The sequence below is a fragment of the Alnus glutinosa genome, chromosome 6 (assembly GCF_958979055.1).
Source record: "Alnus glutinosa chromosome 6, dhAlnGlut1.1, whole genome shotgun sequence".
Lineage (NCBI taxonomy): Eukaryota > Viridiplantae > Streptophyta > Magnoliopsida > Fagales > Betulaceae > Alnus > Alnus glutinosa.
Window position 1 is genome coordinate 30,317,972 of NC_084891.1, and position 17,552 is coordinate 30,335,523.

The window sequence follows — 17,552 nt, forward strand, 5'->3', positions numbered from 1 at the left end:
AGAGACTAATTTTTGGTTAAAATATAAATTTAATGTGTATGATATCAGGTCAAAAATTTCATTAGATGGAAATTATAGTACGTAGCCAATGGGTTAGGGTGGATTTGAATACTATTCAGTAGTACTACTACCTCACAATAATGGAGGATTGATTTATTAAAAAAAAAAAAAAAAAAAAAAAAAAAAAAAAAAAAAAAACTGGAGGATTGAAAGGCGGTGTATTTATTTCACAGAGGACGATATATAATATGCACAGGGATGGTTTTTTGGGTGGCCACTGGCCATGATTCACGAGCCTTTAGCATGGAAGCGGGACGGAACTAAAAATTAACCGCAAGTAGGTATTGGCTTCTGGCCAATGAAAATGCCTGCACCTAATAAGCAACCATAACAGATGCTCAATCATACTTGCGTTTACGAAAGCATCGCCTGCCGATTGATATAGCAGCATATGTGAATCCAATCAAAGCTAGAAGAAAGACTGCAAAAATAAATAAAAATATCGCAATCAGAAATATATTATTGAATATTAGTAGATTAATTGAAATGAATTACATTCCCCCCCCCCCCCCCCCCCCCCCCCCACAAAAGAAAAAAGGTCTCTTTGTTAGATGATGTCACTATGAGGTCTCTAAACTTGCAATAATAAACTCCCATATAACATTTTGTCTACTTTTGTCCTCCATTTTTATCTTCATATAATATGAAAAAGATTTGCACGCATTTAAGGCTTTTTGCAGCAAGGGGGTTGACAACGTACGCATTTTTCATGAAACAGGTATTTTTGCGAGTATAAAAAAAAAAAAAAAAAATACACATACTAGCAACAGCACTATAGCACAGAATAGCCAGGCGATATCTGACAAGCCACGGTAGAGTTACTTCAAGAGAACAGTGCCTCCTATATTCTCCTGCCTTGGCAGTGGCAACGGGGTCTAAGCTTCCCACTTGAAGTTCCAATAATGACATCTTGACACCAGTCACAGTAAACCCACTGATATCCCTGACTTCGATTTTCAAGGTCATTGGAGTTGCATCCCAGTCTATCTCAATTGCTCCAAAATTTGGTTGACCTAAAAAATCCACAGTTCAAAGATTAAACATTGGAAGAGCTAATCATATTTCCTCAACAAAAAATCCATATTCATGTTGTAGGGAAAAATGCAGATAACATGCATAGCTGCATACCGTATGTGCATGAGCTGTATCTGCAGTTTTGGTCCATGACTCTCATTGTACTAGGTGTCAAGCGTGCCACAGACCTCACTATGAGATGTAATGGTGGTGAGACTGTCTCCTCTACTGCTTTTGTAAGCCCACTTGATGTTATGTCATAAAGTGGATATCCAGTAGCGCAGTCATACCGTGTGATTTCTCCAAAATGAACATCCCCGCTTATGAAGAAGACTCCATCTCTCTAGACAAGCAGAAAGTATTCGTAAAGTGGAAAGTTGTTATATAGTCAAGCAATGGGAAGGAATAAAATAAAAACCATCTAATTTTTTATTATTATTATTATTATTTTTTTTTTTTTTTTTTATGTATACAACAGAAATCCTGCCAAAGGCACCAGCTGGTCTTGTCAAGAAACATGAAATCACAATTGAATATAGTTCAGTTCAATTGGGTGAGCATAGGTTAAAGATTATCACCTTACTATCTGCTATCAATTTGAAAAGGCGATCTCTCTCCTTAGGGAAACGTCCCCAAGACTCAAAAGAAAACAATGGGCCAGTGGCTGCCGAAAGATTTGATATAACCTGAATTGCCAGGAAATAATTATGCTAAGTACGATAGCATAAAAAGGTTGCTAACAGAAATATGGATCCAAACAGTAGAATGGCTCATCCAAGAAGAGATCTGTAAAAATGGCATCAGCGGGCACTATTTACTTGGGGTCATATAACATTGCTAGACCATCAAACAAAGCAACAATGCAATAAGAATTATACGCCAAAATCAGTGTCGGGCAGAGTTGGAGCTTAAAACAGAAAAGCAAGGTTCAGTAACATACTCATGTGGTGGTGGTACAAAGCAGGGAGGAAAAAAGAAAAGAAAAACACAAAATCATTTCACCATTTACACCAAAAATGGAATCATAACAAGGTGAAGCAGAAAGTAGCAGAGGGTGTCTTATTAAAATAATCTTCAGAAAACAAAGTGCCAGACCCAAATTATCACCATGTTTTATAAACAAAATTTACATTCATTATACCTGAAAGGCTTCCTCTTGACTAAGAACTTATTGCACTATTGAATAAGATCTTGCTCAAATCAATACTGAAAATTGAAATTCTACTCCCAGAAGCCAAGAGACTGCTGGAACCAGAAAATCCAAGCTTCTAACTGGCAGCAAAAGATAGTTACCAATCCTACTATTTGAGAGAAACGTTCCAACTTCTATTGATTGAAGACATAAAATCCCCTTGCACTGCTTTGGTGACCAACAAATTTAACAAAAAGGGCAAGTGGCCAGAAGATGTTTCATGGATACGATTCGCAATGCTAGAGAGAGAGAGAGAGAGAGTAGAGTCTAATGCAAGTGATCAGGCGACTTCTGGATTCTACAGAATGAACACAGTCTGGAAAAAAGAGACGCACATGCCATATCATTTAATAGCCAACAGCTCCTCATACGATAATAAACAGATGATATGTAACCATTCAAACATAAAACCTCAATATACAGGAAATAGATTTCTGATATACCTGAATAGAAGATCCAATTATGGTAATGGCTGATGCTGGACCATTCATCTCTTTTTCCAACCAAGTCCATTGTGAATTACCCAAGATAGTTCCATCACTTAAAAGAGGATCTCTGTGGTATCTGGTATCTAAGAGGATAACCTGACAAATCCTCAGCACATTATTAGCACAAGATATATGGATATAAATCAGTGAAGATATATGTTGGTTGTTAGCTTTTGTTGGATATGGTAAGCAAATGAAAGACACACACAGAGAACCGTGATGGATATTTGTTGCATAGTACCAAAAAGTATATCAATCAATGTAATTAACCTATCTCATCCAGCATAGACTATCCAAATTCTATGTAAAAAGAAAGTCCCAAAGAACTAATTGAAAGTATTCACTTTGATACCTTGACTTGTCTGCCCACAGGGCCAAATGTATACGATGCATAAACACCATCCTGCTTGCGCCTGTAATATTGAAGCCATGGTGAGTTTTTTTGAATCTTTGATAGCACCAATCTTCCAACTAATGTACTTAAAAAATTGTCCGTTCAAATCACCCTCATAACTACCGCTTAGACTGAATTTGATTTATTCAAATTTTGATGAGCTTTCATTAGGCAAAGAGAGGAGAACCAAAATCTTAACCAGTACATTGAGGAAATAAAAACGTTGTTTTTCTTTTTGTTTTTAGTCAAAAAATCATCGTGATATAGAAAACCAATTAAGTAATGATGATCAACTGAATAGAAATAATCCCCACCGTGGACTATCCTGAGGTTCGTCTAGAAAATCAAGGAGAAGCCTTTGGTTAGTGATTTTCCCACCAAATTCTTTTCCTGCATCGTTTAATCCATAATCATGGTCATCCCATGTGCCGATTACCTACAACATCCACACATTACCACTGAATTTAATGATGATTAGAATAAACTAATAGCACAAGTTTTGAAATGTTCATCCTGAAACTTGTTAAGTATATCATCTCTTTAGTGATCAAGGCTCACAATATTCTATTACAAGAATGTCTAGAGTGAAGCACCTTAGTTCTCTCCCGAAGACGAGAATAACCTGGATTAGTCTTAGCTTTCCTGTATTTGAACTCCATTTCCTGGCTGTTAGAAGGAACAAACCTAGGAAAATTCTTCCATGGTCCGATTGTTCTTTCCTTTCCAAATACTTTAAAAGGGCGCTTAATGTCTCCATAAATGTTATCTCCAAGCCAAATAAAAACTTGGGGATCAAAGTTGATAACTGTATTCCAGATGGGCTGCATTCAAAAACACAAGTTTCGAGTTATCTAGTTGAAAATCCAATTGTCAGAATATACGCTGTTTGAAACACCTAGCATGGACAGAGTGTTGCTGTGGTTAAATTGTCAAATGTGTGCCATCTGCGAACTATACTCTTAACCCGACAAGCACAAACTAAAGGACGAGATATTTATTAGAGTAGTACTTTGTTACGATCTTAAGTGCAATCTTAACAGTGTATATATAAGTTCTTGAATACCCTTCCCTTGAAAACCGATTTTTAGTGGGCGATTGAATACCTAAGGTTTGTATGATTTAGTATCAAAATTGAGAACCACATCATGACTTCGAGTCATGAAGGGGGCGATTGAAATAAAGTGGGACGCCGTGAACGTCGGATTCGAATGCGTACGATCCTACATGTCCTACATGGCTTAAGCACAATATATAAGCTCTTGGACACTTCCCTTGCAAGCATGTTTTCAATCTAGGGTTTGTATGACACCTCAAAGCAAGTCACAGAAAGCAGCAATGTCAATTATTCTGGCAAACAGCTCGGAGATGCTATGTTACTAGGTAGAGTAATTTTTAGAAAATGCCTTATCTACCCATGAACGAAATTAAATTTACTAAATGCTGCAGTAACAGGCAGGCACACGGAATAAAATCAGGTTGGAAAAATGACCAACAATCAAACAAAGAATAAAAGATACTATACTAGCACTAGGAGTAAAAAGGTTCGACTGTGGAAGGGAAAGTGGAAAGAGAAGAAGGAAAAGAAAACCTGAGGATCGCTTTGCTCGGAGCATGATCCAAAGGCAATTCGAGAGACCAGAGGGTCATGCTTCTTTTGAGAAGCACCGCTTGCAACCACCACCACCGCTCCTATTACAACCAAAGCCCACCACCGTCCGCTGCCCATTGATGCCTTTTCAAGTATGAATATTCTCGCGAAGTCAAAGCGTAGCTATATGGTTTTCTCCATTCTCACACAAATTAGAGTCTATATAATTTGGATTCTGCGAGACGAAGATCGACAGAGAAGTGATCAGTGATCACGAGGGTGTTTGAGCTTGAGCTGGAGCTGGAGCTTTTAATCAATCAAGAAATCCTAGGCGTGGAACCAGCGCTTCCGCATGGGGAATGATTTTGACCGGGTTTAACCGTGTTTCTAAAACTGGGCTTTGGTATCAATGTGAGCCTCGTCAAAATTACTAACAATATAATAAGCCCATTCACGCCAATGTTGTTTTCGTCATCAACTGAACCAAATTCTTTTCTGATTTCTGACCAATTACAAAAGCAAAATAGTTGGAGCCTTGGAGGTGTTGGACCGTTGGTGTCGAATACGGAACAACAAACAAAGGCTATAGGAGTAAAACGGTATCAGTTGTTAATAGTGCTGGTTTGTCGTTTCCTTCGCTCATCTTTTCTGTCGCTTCTACCCTTCGCACGCACAAGCTTTGGTCCAACAAGTTTGCATTCATCCTCACTTTAACTTAAATGCTAATAAAAAGAGATAAAAATAAATAAATCGTTTAAATATTATTTTAACTAAATTTTAGACAAAAGACAAATATTTTTATATTAGATTAATGTTAAAGAAATCACTTTTGCTTCTCTACGGCTATATTTAGGATTTAACTTTTGATTCTATTTGTGTTTAAGAAATTTGATTCAATGAATTTTTTAGAAGTTTTTCATACATCTATAGAAGAAAATGGCTTTAGAGAAGCTGGTACTAGTACTCTAATGTTACTCCAGAAGCAACCTTCTTTATATATTTTTTTTTTCTTCTTAAACGTTAAAAAACCAAATTACTTATTGCTTTCCTATTCAAATAGACTTCACAATAAACTACATGCGATGTTTGAGCCGAGTTTGGACTCGTTTTTTTTTTATTTTTTTATTTAAGTCCCTTTTAAGAAAAAAAATAAATAAATTGTAATTTTCTTGTGAGAAGTACATATAATTTTTATTTTTATTTTTTATTACAAGAATCAAATTAAAAGAGCAAATGCATTTTTAGTAAAATTTATTCAAACTTTATAATTGCAATTAAAAAAATTATGTATATCTTATATGCAAAAGGAGAGTGAATTGAAGGAAAGGTCAAGAAGGTTTCTCTGACCCAACTTGAAGAAAATTTTTGTCCCTACAAAATTGTTTCTCTTTAATAGAAATGGTACGTAAAATTCCAAATTTAATCTACTTCTTTAGCATGATTTATGCGAGAAAAACATACATGGTTGGAATCCCCCGCAAGAAGCAAGGCCAACGTCAGTTGTTGCAAACCACGCGCTGACGCGCACAATAATGTGCGGCAGAGGTGGAGCAAATGTTTCGCTGTGCCTCCTTATAATCCTGATAGTCGCACACCACATCTGGAACTTTCTTGGGCTTAGTTGGAATTGGGCGGGCTTAGAACCCATGCAAACCTCCTCAGTATTCTTAGCTGCGAAGCCTGCCTCGGCTCCGGTTCGCGTGAGGTCGCTGTACACAAGTCGGACACCGAGCACCGCAAACGATCCGAATTCCATGGCTGCGGCTGCTCCTAAGTGGGCTCAGAAGACCATAACTCTGCCTCCCCAGAGGAGGGGCTGCCATCTCATCACCCCTAAGGTACACCTTTTTCCCCACTCGATTCATCCCCCAATTATTCTTCGCAATTTCATATATGTTTCGCATAAACACTCCTTGTCGTATTGAAGGAGGGTGTAACTGCTACTTGGGATGGGATTGCTTTTCATTTTTATCGATACGGAAATGTAATATTTTGTTTCAAATTAGCAATTCCAGTGAGCAGTAAACACCCACTCAATTCTCAAACATACCCAGCCGTTCCCAACCAATCTCTCTTTATACATTTGGTTTTTCTGCTGTTCGGGGACCAGATTTCTGCATCAGTCGAACAGATTATGGTTTTGCTGTCTGTCAATAACCTATTTTGATATGTTTCAACTGTTTAGAACTTGACTCATGCTGTTATACAATATGAACTTTAACATCACTCGATCTATTACATATACTGTTCTGTGTTTCCTCGCTTTGGCAACCCCAAGATAACCAAAACAGGCTATCATCCCTTCTTGTAAAGTTGTATTATTTGTCGGAATATAAAGATTTTCAAATAAAATATTGGTTTGGATTCTACTCTATTTTCATATTTTTAATAGACAACAGGTGAAAAACTCACTTCTTGTATATTTAAACGCATATAGAGGCACATAGAATCCCAAGGGCAAATCATCTGGATTAAAAGCATTAAGATGCTTCTCACAGCTACAGCTCAAATAGAGCACAGCACTCCAGAGGGAATCATAAATCACCACCATCATCCCAATTGAACTGGATAATTATGAACCTTTCATTGTTTTCTTCCCCTTTGTAGGCCTACTATTATTCACCTGTGTAACCATTAAAGGGCCACTTCACGGGTAGGAGTTGTGGCAATTGTCAACTTATTCGCTCTTGTCTTGAAATCATATTACAAAGTATCTCCAATTATGAAGATGATTATCTTTGTTGTATTGGTGGTATGGTAATTAGTTTATATGTGGCAATGGTCACAGGCCACAATAGTGACTCATACCATGCAAAACGGTATGCACCTCCAGTTGGCAACAGCATATCTTCTAGACCATATTTTGTATTTCTTGTATATTGATAACAATTGTTGTTTTTAAAATATCAGATAATGAAGGAAATTGGGCAAGATCTGTCAGAATTCAAGTGTGGCCTTGCTCATCTCTTCTGTAAGTGATATGAAATCAGTCTTAATAATTTCCCCCTCATGTTCAATGTGGAATTCTTTATTGGAATTCATCTTCTATTTTAAACATTTTAGTGCAGCACACTAGTGCTTCTCTTACTATCAATGAGAATTATGACTCTGATGTTCGGGATGATACTGAGACATTCCTCAACAAGATAGTTCCAGAGGTGTGTTTGTCTGGTTTACTATTTCATATAGCAGCCTATGTCATCTGAGAAAAGATCTTATGTGGTTTTTGGATATCTATTTTCAGGGAAGATCTGCGCCTTGGAAGCATACAATTGAAGGTTAGCATGCATTCATATGTTTGAATTAGGGTTAGGTTCTGATTTTTAATTCTATGGATACTCCGTCTTCTCTTACTTTAGATTCTCATTTTTAATTCTATGGACACTCCGTCTTTTCTTACTTTCCCCTACACAAGTGTTGATGTTGAGTTGTGTAATTTCTGCAGGCCCAGATGACATGCCAGCGCATATCAAGTCGTCGATGTTTGGCTGCACGCTGACGTGCGATGATCTCATACTTGTAGTTAGAACTGTTTGTATACTCAGAAGTTTTATTGTCTGGTATCTAATTAACTGGTCTTCATTCTTGCGCAGGGTTCCAATTACAAATGGGCAGCTTAACATGGGAACCTGGCAGGTATACGAAAGCAGCATAATGGTCAAATTTCTCTGAATAGTTTAAATAGTAAAGAGAATTTTCTTATGGATGTTTTTCATGGTTTAAATCTAACAACATGTTTCAGAAAATTAGTTGCTCTAGACACACTAGCTGGATTTGTATTGATAAAAGCTTAGGGAAAAGAAGAAAAGTGAGAATAGCATTGAATCGTGATTGGGGAAGCAGTTTCAATCCTCTTTTTCGTTTGGCCAATGATAAAGATGGTTAGAAAGGGAATTGCAGTGAGTCACTATATATGTTGTAATCTTTTACAACCTAGTTGAAATCTTATTGCTCTATGTTAATTATTGTAACAGTAACACTCGGTCTAAGATATGGATGAAAAGCCTGAAAATATGCCCTTCAAGACACATAGAAGACACTAGACAGATGGTTCTAATGGTGTCATGGTAGAGTTAGGCATTTTTCTGGACCTAGTTGTGTAGGTTTGAACTTCATCAAGTGTATAAAATATTAATACAACAGGTCATGCAATAGTATTTGGACTAACTGGCGTCTCTCTCTCTCTCTCTCTCTCTCTCTCTCTCTCTCTCCTGAAGTAAACTAGAGTTGTAGGGTCGTGTTTATCTGATAATCCTCACATTAATCATGCGATTCATGCACATGCGCACACATGCATGATACATTCAGGTCATGTCTAGAGCGTCTCTATTGATCAGCTTCATAAGCTGTTTAACTTTTGTCTGCTATGCTGCTATATCGGAGTGTGTCATAGTTCCTTGTGCTATTTTGCTTCAGGGGATATGGCTGTGTGAGCACCGCGACAACGCTACTCCGCGCAAAGTTGTGGTTACCCTCAATGGAATATAAGGCTCTAAACTTCAGAGATTTCTGTTTCATTTATTTTTCTGTGTACACAAACAACAATGTACTTAATTGTGTAATCATGACCACATGTTTGTCTATCGTCATCGTGTATTCGTGTTGGTAATGGGTTATTAGTGCTGTGCTGCTGTGTTAATTGGTTTTAAAAAGGATAATTATCGCATCTGAATAATGTCAAGAGTTTCTGTTTATATTTTGACAAAATAGATGCTTAACTTTTGGAGAGATAAAGAGTTAATTTATTATTATTATTTTTTTAAGGTGGCCACTGCTGGTCAGGGTAGCTGACCGGCCACCCTTGTGCTTGTCGAGGTGGCCATGGAGTCAGGCATCAGCCGTATTATTTTTTTTATCAAGTATGGCACCGCATCTATTTGAGTTTCTAAAAGAAAGTTGGTTAATTTACTCTATATAAAATATATTCTCAAACATGGACTCTACAAAACCAAAAAAAAAAAAAAAAAAGAAGAAGAAGAAATAAAAAAAAAAGAAAAAAAAAAAAAAAAGAGACTTTTAAAAGCAGTATTCACTATTATTATTATGTTAGGTAAGAACACTCTTTTAAGCCAAAAATACACAAGCACTCTAAAACGGAAAATCATTTGTGGGGGACAAGTTACCGTCCCCAACGCCCTTTTTGTATTAAACAAATCATTTTTAATGCAAAAGTGTTCCTTGATGGTGAATTAAAAATGACTTATTTAATAAAAAGAGGGGGCAAGATATATCGGGACGAATAATGATAGTAGTACATAAGTGTACAACTATCATACAACACCCCCTTCAAAGGGGTGGCCTCCACACACTGAGGCTCACCCCTTGTGAAGGGGTGTTGTGTGTACAACTATCACTCATCACTCCCCATATCAGGACTCCTCTAAAACAGGCGTTAACGAGCAATATCTGATGCCAGCAAGCAAGTTTTGGCATCCTACCTAGTACACCTTGGGTGTGTATTATCTGTTTTGCTCTTGTTGAATCCGGTGATTTCAATAGATTGCAAACCTTTACATCTGAAACTCATAAATAATGGAAGATTATGGCATCAGGCTGCCGGGATTTTACTTTCCTATAATCACTAATAATTCCAAATTTCCTTTCGGCGGACCTGAAGGTAGCAGATATTCGGATTTCCCGAGCGATAATTTATGTTATCTTCCCTTTAATGGTGGAAATTTCTTGCTTACAAATTGGAACGTTGAGGAGAAAAAAGCAAAAAGAAAGAATGCCCAAAGATTAATAGTGCTGATACTGTCCATGAACAAATTGAATCTAAAATAAGCTGATTGTTTTACAAGATCATGGGAATCTTTTATTACCAAATATTAAATAAAAGAATGAATGAAGTAAAAAAGACATTGGAAGGAACAACGGAAAAATATTCCATCTAATGAGCAATGGGTATGGATCAGCTAGCGCATCATACAGCTGAACTCTTCAAAGCTGAGAACGCCGTCTCCATTGAGATCAAACTTTCGAATCATGGCTTTACAATCCTCGATGGACTTGGAGTCGCCGAGTCGACTCAGCATCGTCTTCAAGCTGGTGGGGGTGATGCACCCGGACCCCTCCATCTCATACATCCCAAAAGCCTGTCTGAGCTCCTCATTCTTCTCCTCGTCTCCGCTTGCCTCCATTAGCTTCCGGAATTCCTCGAAGTCCAGAAGCCCATCCCCGTTCAAATCAGACGACCTCACGGCTGCTTCTGCCTCATCCATGGACAGTTTTCCCCCACAAGTCCTCACGCAGCTTTCCAATTCGGTTGGGGATATTTTACCATCTCCATTCTCGTCAAAGTATTCGAACACCCTTTGGAGCTCGCTGCAGTGTTTGCTTGCCTCGGAATCAGTTGAAAGAGAAGGTTTTTCCCTCTTGCTTGGAGACAGTTTGCGCCGTAATCTTCCCAAAGCTGACTTCGGAGAGGTTGAACTGGGCTTTTCATCCATTGCAATTGAAGAAGAAGAAGAAGAGGAGGAGGATGACCCTGCATCGTGCTTAGTTTTCATGATGAAGCCTGGCATGTAGTTGCTAAAGCAAAGAACTCTCGACTGGGCTGTATACCTGAACCTGAAATTAGTTATATATATTTTGGTTCGCTCTTTCACTTGCTATAAAAAGGAGTTGGGCCTGTATATATATAGAAAGATTATATATAGGGAGTTGGAAGTACAAGGGAAAGGACGGATCGGAGGATAAGTTAGCTCGGAATATAAAATTGATGATGTTGTGTGATGGACGTGGGAAGCTTTTCAAAGTTTTGGGGATATGGTTGGGAGAACGCGGTTTTGAACTACCACGTATGCCATGATTCTGCCGACCGCCAATTGTTTTTAAAACGATGACAATTGCTGATACGACTCAGACGCGGCAGCGCGTGACTGAAGCTTCTACCTGCTTTCCGAGCGAGGGAATGAACTTCTAGACTTTTCCTTCTGGGCACTTCGGGAATTTTCTCTTTTGCCTCTTTTATTTTCTTTCTTTGACCATCGACCATCGTGGACCCAACCCCAATCATAGCTTTGTAAACGCAAGTGCAGACGTGGGGGGAGCTGTGCCATTCAATGAACACAGACGGTATCTCTATTCGACTATTCCCCAACCAAATATACTAGCATATACCCCGCATCATGCCCGGATTTTTACGACTTAAATTGCGTCTTATAGTTATAAAAGTAATAGATAATCTACAAAATAGTTTAAAAAAAACTTTTAAGTTATTCTATTAGCATGCTACATTTAATTTAAGAAACAAAATAAAAATTTAGGAATCAAAATAAAATTACGTAAATGAATATTGTAAATTATCTTGTAAGGAAGCAAAATAAATCACATGTATTCAATTTTTATAGATATTAATTTTTTTTTAAAAAAAAATAAGTGAAATTTTATAGCACCAACAAGCAACTTCTTACAAAGAAAAGGTTCTCAACAGAACCTAAACACACAACCAGAGTAGACAAAATTCACAACCAAAAGCAAAGAACAACAAAAAACACCTAAACCATAACAGTAAAAGGGATATTCCAGTTTAAACAAAGAGCAAAGTTTTCCTTAGTCTTTGGGAATCTGCATTTTCCTGAGATATGGGATTGGATTTCTCAATAAATCGATCTCAGCAACTGTTCCTCCGTCTTTTGCCTCCCTTGGTGCCTAATCTCATTTATAACTCTCCATAAGTGATACACAACAGAACTCAAAGCAAGCCTGCGTAAGACTCCCCTTAATCTCTTAGTTTTCCATTGTACACATCCAACAGCAATCACGCTAGTCCAGTCAAAATCAGGAGCAGCAATATTGCAGTGGTGCATACAATTCTACCAAACTCGAGAGCTGAAACTGCATTGAAAGAACAAATGATCCCTACTCTCTATTCCATATCTACAAAAATACACACTGAGTATCACCAATATAACCCTAGGCCAAAAGTCTACCACCCGTAGTAACCCTATTCTTCACAGCTAACCACATTAAGAACGCTTGTTTTGGGATTGCATAGGGGAACCAAATGAGAGGCCACCACTCAACTTCGGCTTTCTTCTTTCTTAAATAATTCCAAGTATCAGAACTAACAGAAATTCCTTTCTTTGCCACTGTCCAAACTGGTCGATCAGAATCTCCAAGCCGGATTTCCGAGAGCCTACTCTGAATGGTAATGAGTTCATCAGACTGAGCAGGCTTCCATATCCAATTACCATTCCTAAGGACAAAAGCAACTCGGGCATCTAACTTGCTTTGAGAATCATAAATGACTCTGTATCCGAAGTTAGCCAGAAGAGGACCACAAGGATGCCAATGATCATGCCATAAATGAATACTAGTTCCATTTCCCACTTCAAATTTGATAAAGTCTCTAGCAAGATTCCGGAGTCTGAGAAGTTTCATCCAAGTCCACGAGCAATCTTGGGGAAGACGAACATTTCAAAAGCTCCTCCCCCTTCAAAAGGTATATTTGAACCCATGCTACCCAAAGAGATCTAGACCGAGCAAATAAAGACCAAATATGTCTCATCATAGAAGAAACATTCCAAGTCTCAACACATTTCAGCCCCAACCCACCTTCTGACTTAGGAATACAAACATCCCCCCAATCAACTTTGGCTGTTGCAAAATCTCCATCCTTACCATTCCACCAAAAAACAATTAAATTTTTGGGAAATGTCTTTAAGAACACTTTTAGGCAAAATAAAAATGTTAGTCCAATAGACTTGCAAACCATGAAGAACCGAAACAATCAGTTGCATCCTCCCACCAAAGGATAACTGTTTAGAAGTCCAATAATCAATACGTTTGGTGATCCTTTCAATCAGCACAGATAACTTGGAAGATATTAAAGGAACCCCAAGGTATCTAACGGGAAAATGCCCTTCCTCCATTTGCAATTCATCCAGTAAAACATCCTTCATCCTAAGATAAATACCAGCACAAAAAAAAGGAACTTTTGGAAGGATTTGCTCGCAAACTAGAGAGTTGTTCAAATTCTAATAAAACAGCATTCACAGCCTTAATAGAAGATAAACTAGCCTCAAAAAACAACAGCACGTCATCAGCAAAACATAAGTGGGTAAGCTGCAATTAGAGCATCTAGGATGAAATTTGAAACCTGAGTTATAACCAGTATATTTTCCCATGATTCTAGAAAACACTTCCATAGCAATGACAAATAAGTAGGGAGAGAGAGGATCTCCATGCCTCAATCCTTTAGCCCCCTCAAAATAACCGACCAGAGGAAATAGAAAAACGAGGGGAGGTAATACACTCTTTAATCCAATTGACAAACTTGGGAGGGAAACCAAAACAAGATAAGCAATGAATGAGAAAACCCCAATTAACTGAGTCATAAGCCTTCATCAAATCAATTTTCGTGGTGCATCGAGGATGACCATCTTTTCGATGATAGTTTCTAATCATTTCCTGAGCCAACAACACATTTTCAGCAATATTACGGCCAGGTATGAAAGCAGATTGGTTCCTACTAATCATAGAATCCAAAAGAGGGAGCATTATGTTAGAAAGAATTTTAGTAATGCATTTATAAATGACATTACAGCAAGCTATAGGTCTATAATCTCTCATAATAGAGACATTTGGCCTTTTAGGCACCAAGGATTGTGGCATTCACTTCTTTAAGGAGCATTCCAGAATCAAAAAAACTTTGAATAACAGTCACCACATTTGCCCCCACAACTTCCCAAGAAGACTTAAAAAACGCAGCCGTATATCCATCTAGATCAGGAGACTTATTAGCTTTCATGTTGAAAAAAGTAGATTTAATCTCCTCAACTGAAACAGAATTCTCCAACAAACCAGCCTGCTCAGCAGAAACAATAGGAGATATAAGATGCTTAATCCGAGCAGCACCATCACCCTAAAACACCATATTAGTAGACCCCAGCAACCTTTTATAAAAATTCTTTACAATACTTTTAATGCCAGCAATATCTTCTATTCGGTTTTCATTATTTGTAGATGCTAATTTAATAGACATTTTACATAATATAGGAATTCACAAAAACAAATAACAAAATAATGTCATCACATCATTGTAAGAACTTGTATTCAATATTTACAAACATGATAAAATGCTACATAAAATTTATCAAGTCTATAAGCAAGAAATTTAAGAACTTTTTACGAATTATGTGCTTATATTTAAAAATTAATAGATAATGTACAAAATATTCTTTAAAAAAAAAATTGAGTTATTTTATTAGAATGCTACATTTAATTTAAGAAACAAATTAAAAATTTAGGAATAAGAATGAAAATACGATATTGGAAATTATTTAATCTCCTTGCTTCATGGCATGAAGAGTGCAAGGAAACAATACACAAAATAGTAACAAACAATAAAGACACAAAACACTCTTAAAAATATTTTTTTTAAGAAAACGAAGAGAGAAAAAAGGAAAAAAAAAAAAAAACCTGTCTTATCACAATAGTAATCAACTCAACTAAAAACCAATTTGTGCTTAATTTTGGCACCAATGAACCAAAAGCAGCATTCAGTAAGCTTTCATGTGGAAAAGGCCACGTGGAGCCCACTCAAATCCTTCGCTTACAAATAAATCTCTCTCAAATGAGTCAAATCTACGATAAAAGGTGTGCATTTATATATATATATATATATATAGAATAATGATTCACTACTATTTAAATATACAACTTTTCACCACCTTGTCACATTGACAAGGTGGTCCCCCACTTTAATTTATTTTTAAAAAATAAAAAAATTCAAAAAGTAGTGGAAGACTACCTTGCCACATAGACAAAGTGGTGAAAAGTTGTATATTTAGGTGACATTAAATCATTATTCATATATATATATATATATATATATATATATATAGAGAGAGAGAGAGTAATGATTCAATGCCACCCAAAAATACAATTTTTCACCATCTTGCCTATGTGGTGAGGTGGTCCCCCACTACTTTTTGAGTTTTTTTATTTTTTAAAAATAAATTAAGGTGGGGGACCACCTTGCCTATGTGGCAAGGTGGTGAAAAATTGTATATTTAGGTGGTAGTGAATCATTACTCATATATATATATATATATATATATATATATATATATATATATATATATATTTCTCAAATATATGAGAGAAGGCAGTGCTACAGAATCTCAAGAGCAAAAAGGCCACGCAGAAAAAATATAACGCCCCCCTCATACTCTGAACAAAAGAAGAAAAGACTTGTGTTTCTGTGGGTAGTCAGTATCATACTAAAAAAGAAAAAAAGACGTTTGTACGTGTAAGGGTGCGCGGCTCAATCTGGTGCCGTAGATCCAAGACCTGCAAAGGCGTCGGTGCTCTGCTCTGTTAAGCCACCGCGTAAATCTATTTGGTTGTTGTCGATGTTTTGATATGATTTTCTTTTCTTTAAAAACCTTGAATTATAAAATATTTTGCAGTTATATTTTTAAAATCGACCAACATAATGGTAGAATATAAAAGCACTGAGAGAAATACCCCAAAACACACAGAAATATAAAACTCAGAAAACTTACTCGGTGTAAAGGGTGAAGAAGAATTGAGAGATACAGAGATAATGACAGTATAATATTTGCTCTTTATCTTGTTTGAAGTCTGATATAAAAAAAGTTAAACGGTTGGCGTTGGACTGGGTCTTGCAGAATAAGAGCTTTTTGACGAAAATATCTGAAAACCAAAACAAAGTGTTGAAACTTGAAAGGAGTAGCGAAAGTTGAAACCTTGATGATGAACAGTACGTTGGACTGTCTTTCAGATGCAAAAACTGCGTATAGCAAAGCCTTGTTGACAAACATATCTGAAAACAAATGTGTGAAACCAAATAGTGTAGAAACGAAAATAATGGGGAAGAAGTCTATGTTTTTTTTTTTTTTTTTTTTTTTCACTTGATCATGGTTCAATTGGAGAGGAGGGAGTTTGGATTTTTTAACGTTAAAGCTAGCCTTTGCTTTCAAACGTTTTAGTTATTTTGTAGAAAAAGATAATTGAACGCATGATAATTGATGAGGTTTTGATGAGGCGTAGAGATGGAGAGGAAGCATGCCTCTCTTTTTCAAATCTTCGTTTTTCCTTCACTTTTGTGCAAACAGTTATGATAGAGTATTTATAAAAGAAAACTGAACTGCTCTTCTTTGCTTATTTGCAAACAGTAATGATACAGTTTTATAGCCTTTAATTTGCCTTCCGGTTGTAGATGCTTATTTTTTTGTTGGGTAATTTTGATATTTTGGTCTGAAATAAGAACTGCAACTAAATCTCTGAGTGACAACATTTTTATGTCGTTCTGCATTGTGTTTTTAAGAGTTTTGAAGCCTAACCCAATAAAGGGAAAACAAAAATTGTTAAAAAAAGGCAGTAGGAAGTAGAAGAACGAAGGGCTCTGAATTTGCTAGAATTCTTGCTTTGATAACAAAGATAATAACAAAAAATCATATGCAGGAACAAAGCACATCACAATTTTTAAAAAAATAATCATATAATCTTAAAATACGTATGTTCTTCATAATCTACTGACAGAGTCACACAGAGAGAGAGAGAGAGTACATTTTGATAGATTAGATGCGAAGAGGCCAATGGAAAGCAAACAGTTTTTCGTTTTACATAGTGTGATTTTGGGAAGGCTATGATAGAGTTATAGAAGAAAAATGAAATGATCTTATTCTGTCCTTTGTAAACAATTATGATATATACACCCCCGTAGCCTTTTCTTTCAAACGTTACTTTGGGGAAAAAAAGCCAACTGAATGCATAAATAACTGTTTGATTGACAAAGTTAAACTCACCGTTTAACTTAAAATGAACACTTTGCTGCATTTTGAA

The 17,552-nt window shown here is 36.7% G+C and overlaps 3 protein-coding genes across 4 annotated transcripts; 1 reads left to right on the plus strand and 2 right to left on the minus strand.

Annotated features, from left to right (window-relative positions):
• Positions 1–199: 199 nt before the first annotated feature.
• Positions 200–5,138, minus strand: LOC133872043 (uncharacterized). Its single transcript, XM_062309550.1, has 9 exons — positions 4,737–5,138; positions 3,742–3,969; positions 3,463–3,584; positions 3,107–3,167; positions 2,710–2,850; positions 1,653–1,760; positions 1,189–1,417; positions 822–1,073; positions 200–481 (listed from the first exon to the last, which is right to left on the minus strand). Exons 1-9 carry the CDS (start codon positions 4,872–4,874, stop codon positions 399–401), a joined length of 1,362 nt encoding a protein of 453 aa, XP_062165534.1. The 5' UTR covers positions 4,875–5,138; the 3' UTR covers positions 200–398.
• Positions 5,139–6,193: 1,055 nt separating this feature from the next.
• On the plus strand, positions 6,194–9,443 carry LOC133871967 (uncharacterized). 2 transcript variants are annotated; one of them, XM_062309459.1, is made up of 7 exons: positions 6,194–6,574; positions 7,647–7,707; positions 7,800–7,894; positions 7,981–8,014; positions 8,182–8,236; positions 8,330–8,372; positions 8,479–8,988. In XM_062309459.1, the coding sequence occupies exons 1-7, from the start codon at positions 6,269–6,271 to the stop codon at positions 8,620–8,622; spliced, it is 738 nt and encodes a 245-aa protein (XP_062165443.1). In that variant the 5' UTR covers positions 6,194–6,268; the 3' UTR covers positions 8,623–8,988. The 2 variants fall into 2 exon arrangements, with proteins under 2 accessions (XP_062165443.1, XP_062165444.1); XM_062309460.1 differs by lacking the exon at positions 8,479–8,988 and adding an exon at positions 9,153–9,443 and having other exon boundaries at positions 6,203–6,574.
• Positions 9,444–10,525: 1,082 nt separating this feature from the next.
• Positions 10,526–11,394, minus strand: LOC133871233 (putative calcium-binding protein CML19). The gene has a single exon (XM_062308630.1). It carries the CDS (start codon positions 11,258–11,260, stop codon positions 10,652–10,654), a length of 609 nt encoding a protein of 202 aa, XP_062164614.1. The 5' UTR covers positions 11,261–11,394; the 3' UTR covers positions 10,526–10,651.
• Positions 11,395–17,552: the final 6,158 nt, after the last annotated feature.